Here is a 9,795-nt window from a genome sequence, read left to right as displayed (position 1 = left end):
AACATGGCTTGAACGAAAAATAGCGTAAATATCTCAAGGCTCTCATCATCTACGCACCTCATCTGTCAGACCCCCCACCCCCAACCCACCATCCCGTGTGTATGCTCAGTTACCGTTTTAAGAAATCTGAATGACAAAACCGCATTTCGTTATCAAAATTGTATATATGCACAAGGCAGAGTCGAAATGATATTTTAGGTAAAAAGTTGATTACTTCCATGTACCACTATCGGGTGCTCACCTTAGGAGGACAGCCACTCCCAAGGAGATCCATTACAGGATGTTTGCACAGGCTAATGGTATAAGGGAAATAACTCTATTTTCACAAACGGTAACTTTGGTGGAAAATGGCGTCTGTTTTCTTTCGAAGCTGCCGAATTTCAGAATGTTTGACTCAAAAACATGTTGCCAAAGTAAGTTTAGAAATATTGCAATATTTCATTTTAATCAGAAGATGACGTAAACAAACTGGTATGCAGGTTTAGGTATATTGCAAAGAGAGACTCGAAGAATCTGCATAAACTGGATTGACATTGAAAGTTCAACACAACACCGTGAACACGACTGGAATTTCCAGTGGATATAAAATAATAAAATAAAATAATACCAATAAAGTAATAACCTAATTTTGTTCATACTATTTGTTTCTTGCATTAAAAAATCTGTAATTTCAGTGCTGTTTTTTTACTATTGCTTTATTCGATGTTTTTCTAGCTAACTAACATTTCCAGATTGTAACCTTGGCCTTGAAGCAAGTTGAACTGGTTCATAACTATTTATGTCCGTTTTTTTTTTGTTGTAATCCTTACAGGCCTACTTATGGAAACTACACATAAATGCTGTGTTTGCTCTCATAGTTTAAAAAATTAGTTTTATTTCATTTATTTATTTTAGTTTCAGAATGCCTACAGGTGTTCTTTCTGGAATTGGAAACTAAAATTGTACCAAAATTAAGTAGACCATAAAACAAATGCAGAACTGTCGATCATGTATAATTAGCAATTTATATGAAATGTTATTAGGTGGAATACTAAGTGTGCACCTCAGCTATTATGTGTTTTTATCATGACAAAAGATGACTCCTAACTTAATGAACATTGTAGATTTTCAATTGAGTCAGACTCACAGGAAATATTTTGTTCCATACGGTACTGTACCGCGTTGCGATTCTCAACACAAGTTACAGAGATTACTACAGATATGTTAAGACATTAAAGAGTAATTGCTAATAAATTTTCAATTGACAAGAAATATCACTAATCAAGATTTTGAAAACAAAATGTTCCCAGAGTCCACTGACTACCAGAAATAAATGACAGTCTCAAACCCTTGTTCTGTAGTATTTACCCTTTGAATCCTAATATAATGGTACACCACTACACTTAAATATATGTTTCAGGTACTTGCAGCTTGTAACATTCTCCCAACACAGCCAAAACGCCACCTATCCATTCACGAACACCTCAGCTTCAAACTTCTGCACGATGCCGGTGTTGCAGTACCAAAGTTCAAGGTTGCTGCATCATCTGACCAAGCCTTTGAGGATGCCAAGAAAATTGGTACAGTTTTTCTAATTTAGTATTTCTTAATGTTAGCAAATCACATGTGCATGTGCAGAGGAGATTTTGGGTGTGTGTATGTCAAAACTCTGCCCTGCTCAAAATTGTAGGGGCAGGACGTAGCCCAGTGGTACAGCCCTCACTCGATGCATGTTTGGCTGGGATTGATCCCCGTCGGTGGGCCCATTGGGCTATTTCTCGTTCCAGCCAGTGCACCACGACTGGTATTTCAAAGGCCATGGTATGTACTATCCTGTCTGTGACTGTGAGATGGTGCATATAAAAGATCCTTTGCTGCTAATCGAAAAAAGTTACCCATGAAGTGGCGACAGCGGGTTTCCTCTCTTGATATCTGTGTGGTCCTTAACCATATATTTGACGCCATATAACCGTAAATAAAATGTGTCGAGTGCGTCGTTAAATAAAACATTTCCTTCCTTCCTACTCAAAATTGTATTTTCCAGGGAATTATAACTTGACTCCCCCTAAAAACTTCGCTCCCTCCAGTCTAGACCCCCTGCACAGTTATCTGCACACATGCCTGAATCAGGTGTTATATTTTAAGAACAAGAATTGCATTTAAAATCACTTTGCTACCCCATGGCATAAAATTTAAATTGGAATTTTTCAGACAATGGTCAATATGTCATTTGTGTGGTTTTAGTGTTTACACAAACAATTTTCTTCAGTAGTCGGATACAAATGAAAAGATCAATGGGCAACAATAATCAAACGAGAATTTAAGATGAGTGATTTTCATAGCTTTTCTCCATCACATGTCCTATCATAAATATAATTTTTGTGTGGTAGAACTATCTTGAAAGCTTCCAAGCGAAACAAAAAATTATGCTAGTTTCGATTTGTAGGAAATTAGAAATTCTGTAAAATGCTATTCATAGTAATGAGAACACAATTTTCTCGTGACTGTGGCATGAGATCTCGCACACCATGGTGCATGTTAGTAATACTACATCCTCTTGTGACAGACAAAATGGGTTTCCAACTAAATCAATCTAACGGTAGCTGTACAGGTACCTTCGCGTGAGCCAGATGAGGCTATGTATTGGCATGCTTTGACAGTCAGCAAGTTAATAGCAGTCATTTTGTTTAACACTAGGTACAGTCGCTAGAATGTCATTACATCTACAATTAATAGACCCGAATCAGCTCTTGCACAAATGATTCGTTGTTTATGTTGATATTGGTTTTGCATTAACCGATAGACGAACGACAGAATCATTTGTGCCAAATTTTATGCCCTGCTACCCTACAGAATTTTATACTAAATTTGTGACTGTTGTACATGTGTGTACATCATACAAAATTACACCTTTATCATTACTGTATGATTTTCTTAACCCTAACCCTAAACATAACCCATTTTTCTGAGGGAAGCCCCGCATACTGACTGTCGTTGCATATAATTCCATAGCGCCGTACCCAAAATTTTATTTCTGGCAGGAACCATAAGCCAGGGGTCGAATTTTACGCTATTCCACAAATAGTAAATTTCGAAACGGAATAGTAAAACAATTCTTCCAATATTCCATCATGAAAGTGAAAATAAAGCACAGAATACCGAAAATCGCCTGCGACTATTCTGCTTATCCTTTTTCTTCAGCTACATTTTTCGGCAGAACAAATTCTCGCGCTATAAGACCTTTCTCATGTCTCATGCACTTACTGGTACAAAATAAACGTCTTTTTGATCGAGACTAATTTTTGTTTGTAATTCCAGCTAGTACGCAATAATGCATAGACTGGTATATAAACAATTGTTCGTTACGCAATGTTGTACAGGGCGACATAGCACAGTCAGGAAAACTAGTGGTACATTAATAATTGAAGGGATAGTACATTTTTAGACGGAATAGTGTTTTCTGAAATTCACTATTCCTTTGGGATAGTGGTAAAAAAATTAAATTTCAACCTCTGTAAGCGTACAAGACAGGGGGCCGCAAAACATATTTGGGCAAAAATGATAGAGATATTCGGGCAAAATGTGTTCAATCTGATACCTTTTTACTATGTATTTTCATCATTGTACTGTCAAAATTAGTTATAATTCATGTAAAAATGCGTAGTGATTCGTTTGCACCCTTATATTGCAGGGGCGAGACGTAGCCAAGTGGTAAAGCGTTCGCTTGATGCGCGATCAGTCTAGGATTGATCTCTTGTCGGTGGACCCATTGGGCTATTTCTCATTCCAGCCAGTGTTCCACAACTGGTGTAACAAAGGCTGTGGTATGTACTATCCTGTCTGGGATGGTGCCATCTTCATAAATCAAGGCTAATATTCGTTCCTCGTATTCAGCCTTGATACATGTCGTCAAGAAATTGTGCCACAAAATGCTTAAATTTCATTGGATGCGATGAGATCTGATTGCAATGAATCGCAACGCTCCTTATAGATTCCCTTGTTATTGTAAACAAAGATGTCAGCGTCCATGGAAACGTGTCGTGTTTGTCACGATATGTTAAAAAAAAGGTTTCGGCGGTTAATTTTTAATATTGCTTTCAAGATTGTCACATGTTACCAATGCTGTGATTGGTCAGCGATGTCATCGTGTAAGGGACATAATCGGTGTTACAAATTTTCTTCCAACAGAGGGTGCTAGTAGTGGACATCAGTAATCTTGACTACATGTATCAAGGCTGAATACGAGGAACGAATATTAGCCTTGATTTATGAAGATGGGATAGTGCATATAAAAGATCACTTGCTGCTACTAAAAAAGAGTAGCCCATGAAGTGGCGACAGTGGGTTTCCTCTCTCAATATTTGTGTGGTCCTTAACCATGTCTGACACCATATAACCGTAAATAAAAGTGTTGAGTGCGTCGTTAAATAAAACATTTCCTTCCTTATCAGGGCTAGCTCTGGGTCAGCAGAAAATTTCGCCAAATTATCTATTAAACTTAAAAAATTGCAAAAACCCAGTTCTTTTGCTGTTTGGTAGTAATGCAAATATGAATAAATGTTATCTAGATTCTGGCATTTTTGTTTAATTCAGGCAAAAACCAGCCTGCTGCCCCACCCCCCACCCCCCCCCCCCCCCCAAAAAAAAAATGGTAGTCCTGTACGCCTATGGCAGAAACACTGCTGCTGTATTAAGTAGGCCACCGCTGTTAAAAAGGCCACATTGTATTCTTCCAAATATAGTTCAATCTGACCTGTAGTAAGCAGCCACCTGTCTTAAATTAAAAGGCCACATTTTGATACCCCTTTGGTGGCTCTAAAAATGGATAATAAATCAAAATTACATTAATTTTTGCAGACCAAATCTAGCTATTGCATCACTTTAACAACACCATGATGGAGTGAAATCCATGTCAACCCTCTCAGCAATGTTAGTTTTTTAATTATGGACCATTGCCATAATTCAATTATTTTTACAAAATATCATTAATAAGTGGAGTATGGTTGAATATTTAGGGACAAATCAAATATATATATTTTCAGGTAATACTTTGCTAGGCCAAGTAATAGGTCAGTGGTCTGTGACAATATGCCTTTAACACAGTTTTGATGGTGGGCCATTCCATGGTATGCCCAGGATGTGACATTCTGACTCTTATGACCTCCTTCACTAAAAATCCGTTTTAAATGGAAATGCAGTTTTATCATTTATAGACTCATTACATATAGTAGTATAAACATGTCAGGCCTAATTTTGTTTTTGTAAAAAAAAAAAAAAACTTATAAAGGGAAAAGTAAAATGTGCCAGGACGTGTCGAAAATGGACATCACTTTTTTAACACTGCAGTAATTTCCAAAACTCTGCTCTCCTGATAGAATGTTTGTTTATGAAATACACTGTTTAACACAATATCCAGTCTATTTCTAAATGCTGTATAGCAATTTACTAAAAAAATATTCTTTATGATGTAACATTTACTTTTTAAAATTTCAGTAGGAGCCAGGACGTGACGAGCCAGGATGTGACAATTTGTCCAGTTCACTTACACAACTAATAAATGATATGTATATCAAATACTAGTAATGAAACACTGTTAATTTATGAAATCAATTATATTGACTAGTTTTAAGTGTTTTTATCATCAAAATAAGTGCATAAAATCTGTCATTGTGCAAAAAAAGAGAGTTCTCATACAATATTCATATAATATACTTTTATAACCATACTGTCAACAGCATTGTTCATCCTGTTGTTGCTAAGTCTGGTGATTTTTGTCTTACCTTTACATTACAATACATGTACAAACTAAAAAGATTAAATATAGGTATATTTTTTTTGTTGACAGCTGCGGCATCAGCTTTTGCATTTAGCTCAACATTGATTGTACAAATGTAGCTACATTTCTCATAAATCACATGTCCTGTATCAGTAAAGCTTCATTTATAGTTCTATCTATGAATGTTCACCTCACTGCATGTCAAAATTTGTTTTTCAACTTCATTATTTTAAAATTTTAATTTAATTTTTGGAAGTTTAATTTTTTTAATGTTTTAAAAACTTTTTTAACATGCATTGAGATAGATATCTACAGATACACTATCAATGACACTGAATACGTTTATGGTAGGCCAGACATATAATTCTGTAGAATTCTTGTTTGCAGTTTACCATATATTTTAGAATCAATATATTATTATATTTTGCCTTTTGTTGGTATTTTTATGATCATCTGATTTAACTGGAATTCAAAATATGAACCCCAATCAGTACAGAAATTATAGTTTTTGGATAGTTTCTTCTTTCTGTTCATCATTATCTGATAGGCCAAACTATCAACAATGTATATTAATATAAACTTGATGGATGACAATAGCAAAAATCTCAACGGCACAATTGATTAGAATTCCTCCAGTTTTATCTTCCACATATGAGCCGTCACAAAGGAAACCTACAACTTAGCAAAAAAACAAAATTTGTCTTTTTTGGGGGGTAAATAACAGGTAATAATAACCTTACAAAACTAAATCTCAGGTATTTGGGATCTATGTTAATTATTCTTGTAAAAATACAGCATTAATGACTTCACGTTTTCAAAATCAAACTAGACAGTGTCAAAATGAAATTTCAATGTTATTACCTTATTCTAGATTACTTCCCACCAATTTCAATAAAATAATTGATTTGGAATCAGTACTTTTTTCATTTTATTTTTACCCAGTATTTTAAGTTGTATATTCCAATTTTTGTATTATTATTTTTTAAAGCAATATATTCCAATTTAATTTTTTTAAATAACTCTACAGATCCCATACATGAATGTAATACTAATTAATGAGAGATATGACATTTAGCGAACTATAATATTTCGCACCAATGTTTTTCAATTTTCTGTTACATATTGCACCCCCACCCCACTTTATTCAGATTCCTGTATACACTATGGAGTAATTTCATATTTTGTTGGTATCGTACTGTCGAATGATATCGTTTCATTCTTCGGTTGGTAATAGGTGTGTTGTATCCTGGTACTTGGGGCGGACAAAGGGTCGAATGGTTTTATATTTAGTTTTGTTTCTGTTGTGACAAGTGTTCTCGCTGTTCCATTTAAGTGGGGTGGCCGGCCCGCTATTGCATTTTGTCGCCCCCTTTAATTTTCTCCATCCCTCTTTATTTTCCCGCATCCTACTATATTTTACAGAACCAAGCTCTGCTATTTCATATTGGACACTTTTTTTTTCTCACTGAAAAAAATAATTGATCAGTCGGCATAGTCAACATCACAGAAAACAAGCCGCAGTGTGAAAAAACTTCAGCAGCTTATGTTAGTTACCGTAACATAATTTAACACTATTTTAAAAGCCTCGGTCAATCAGTCTTTTGTGTTCACTAACTTTCTTCTGATATTTTGTTCTCAATTGCAGATGTAGTTGGTCGTAACTGATGATTTTTAATGATTTTCATTTGTTTATTCGGCAATTCTTTATAAAATATTAGAAGTGGTAGTGTTCATCATTAAAAGCATTTTTCTTGGACGCCAAATTATATACATGTATACACCGCCTTTACAAAAACGAAACTGGCAATATCAATGCGATCGATTCATTCGATGAAGATATAAAAAGAACACAGACATGTTATCCCAATTTAAGGGATCACCTTTATTTTTTTAGATATCTTGAAATCTTTATTAAAATAATATTAAAACAAGGGGTATGTCTTTTCGCAAAGTCGACTAATAACCAACGATAGGCCTACACATAGCCCAAGTACTCGGGCTGGCCTATACGGTAACCATGTTTCCAACCCCTTTTTTTTCTTTGTCTTTCCTGGTTTCTATTTGGGGGTGGGGGGTGGGGTGGGGTGGAGGGTGCTTCCGCCATCCTTTAATTTTTACCCAGCGAGAATATTATGTAGGCCTACATTTCCGTCGGCTCTTTTTATATTTCCCTCAACTTCAAAATATGGTAATAAATTTGATTTTCAAATTATTTTCTAAAAAACTAATCCACTGCATCCTTTCTGTAACTTGTGCTAATTGGATCAGGTTCAGTGTCATTCTGCTCACTGGTGTTATCATCAGATGAGTGTTTGATTCTATGTTCAGTATTATTGTCAACATCTACTGGACTGTATTTATCATATTCATCCAATACAGTTAAAGTTAAAGTTAGAGAACATTGATTTATTAATCATCGGCTATCGGATGTCAAACATTTGGTAATATTGACCTATAGTCTTACAGAGGAAACCCACTACATTTTTCTATTAGTAGAAACGGATGTTTTAATATACACAATCCCAGACAGGATAGCACATACCACAGCCTTTGATATGCCAGTCATTGTGCACTGGATGGGACAAGAAATAGCCCAGTGGCTCCACCGACGGGGATCGATCCCAGACCTACCGCGCATCAGGCGAGTGCTTTACCACTGGACTACGTCCCGCTCATCATCTAATACAGATACTGTTTCTTCTATTTCCACTGTTCTTAGTCTTCTATTTTGAATTCCAAAATGTGCCTCAAAGAGTAGGCCTACTTCAGGCTCTTGTAAAATTAAAATATACATCTGTAAGGAAAGAAAACCAACTCCTATACAAATGATGTGAAGTGAGTAAAGTGAACAGATACATGTATTATAATAATTTAATAATAATAATAAAATTTGTTGAGGGAGAAACAACCTTTCAAGAATTGATCTAGCATGTTAATCTCTAGACCAGCTTATGCAATGACATCATGACGTATAATAAAGGTATATAAATGAAATGTTTCTGTTACTGTACTGCAATGTATGTGCAGACAACAGTAAATTTGTTTGCAAACGATGGTAAAATAAATAACTAAAAATGTAGTATTGTTACAGATATATATATTTTTTTGTAGGAAATGATTTAGTTTTCAGTATTTAGATTATAAATAGAAATAGGAGTAGAAATAGTGGTGTTGATTGTAGTCGACAGAACAGGTAGGCCTAACCGAGTGGTAGACCCTTGATACCTGACACGATCCTAATTTGATGTTTGGTCTAACTTATGAATGTTGTATATAACTTCTGGAAAAGTTGCTGAACTTTATAATCGTGTGTTATAAAAACATGTGATACTTGCATACCATATCGATATATAGGACTTAATTCTCCCTATGCTTGTAAATGTGTATCAAAGTACTGATGGTATCGCTAATGATCTCAACCAATGTTATCAGGTACAAAATACAAAATAGTAACCAAACACTACTGTACATACAGATACATGTATACATGTATGTTTACTTCAAACTGATCTTCATGTAAAGAAGAAGATGTCATCTTCTAAATTCTTCAAAACAAACAATGCAAACAGCATGTCAACTTTTACTTCCATGTTTACATGTGACTTCAAACTTTGAGCCATGTTTACTCGGTTTCCAGTGTCATGCTAAGTTGTAGGTTTTCGTGTGTGACGGCTCGTATATCTTTATCAATTGCATCCTTCACTGGAAAAATGTTGGTTTATATATTCCAATTCATGTTTGAATACCTGTATCTGCCAAGGAATAAACTTAAGATTCTAGCAGCACATTGTATTTGAACAATTCTTTGACACAATATTTATTTTATGTGTATACCACAGGGCTCGAACTTAACAATTTATCACCCACGGTAATTAAAAAAAAAAACTGCCATCTGTGAAAGGGCCCACCGACGGCAATTTTGATTATGCCAACGGCAATTTTTAAAAACTTAATTTTGCAACAAATAAACTTGACTGAAAGGTTATTTTTCTGTATGTACATGTAGTCATATTTCTTCAGTTTATGTCAATAAACTTCAA

The 9,795-nt window shown here is 35.1% G+C and overlaps 1 protein-coding gene across 1 annotated transcript in view; it reads left to right on the top strand.

Annotated features, from left to right (window-relative positions):
- Positions 1–319: 319 nt before the first annotated feature.
- LOC121371600 (succinate--CoA ligase [ADP-forming] subunit beta, mitochondrial-like) overlaps positions 320–9,795 on the top strand; it is a 30,695-nt gene continuing 21,219 nt past the window's right edge. Inside the window, exons 1-2 of the mRNA XM_041497616.1 lie at positions 320–413; positions 1,400–1,559. Coding sequence (XP_041353550.1) covers positions 348–413; positions 1,400–1,559 — 226 coding nt within the window. The 5' untranslated portion in view covers positions 320–347. The remainder of the gene's footprint in view (positions 414–1,399; positions 1,560–9,795) is intronic.

The sequence above is a fragment of the Gigantopelta aegis genome, chromosome 1, assembly GCF_016097555.1.
Source record: "Gigantopelta aegis isolate Gae_Host chromosome 1, Gae_host_genome, whole genome shotgun sequence".
Lineage (NCBI taxonomy): Eukaryota > Metazoa > Mollusca > Gastropoda > Neomphalida > Peltospiridae > Gigantopelta > Gigantopelta aegis.
The sequence above is the reverse complement of the archived record's forward strand: the minus strand, read 5'-3'. Positions and strand labels throughout refer to the sequence as shown.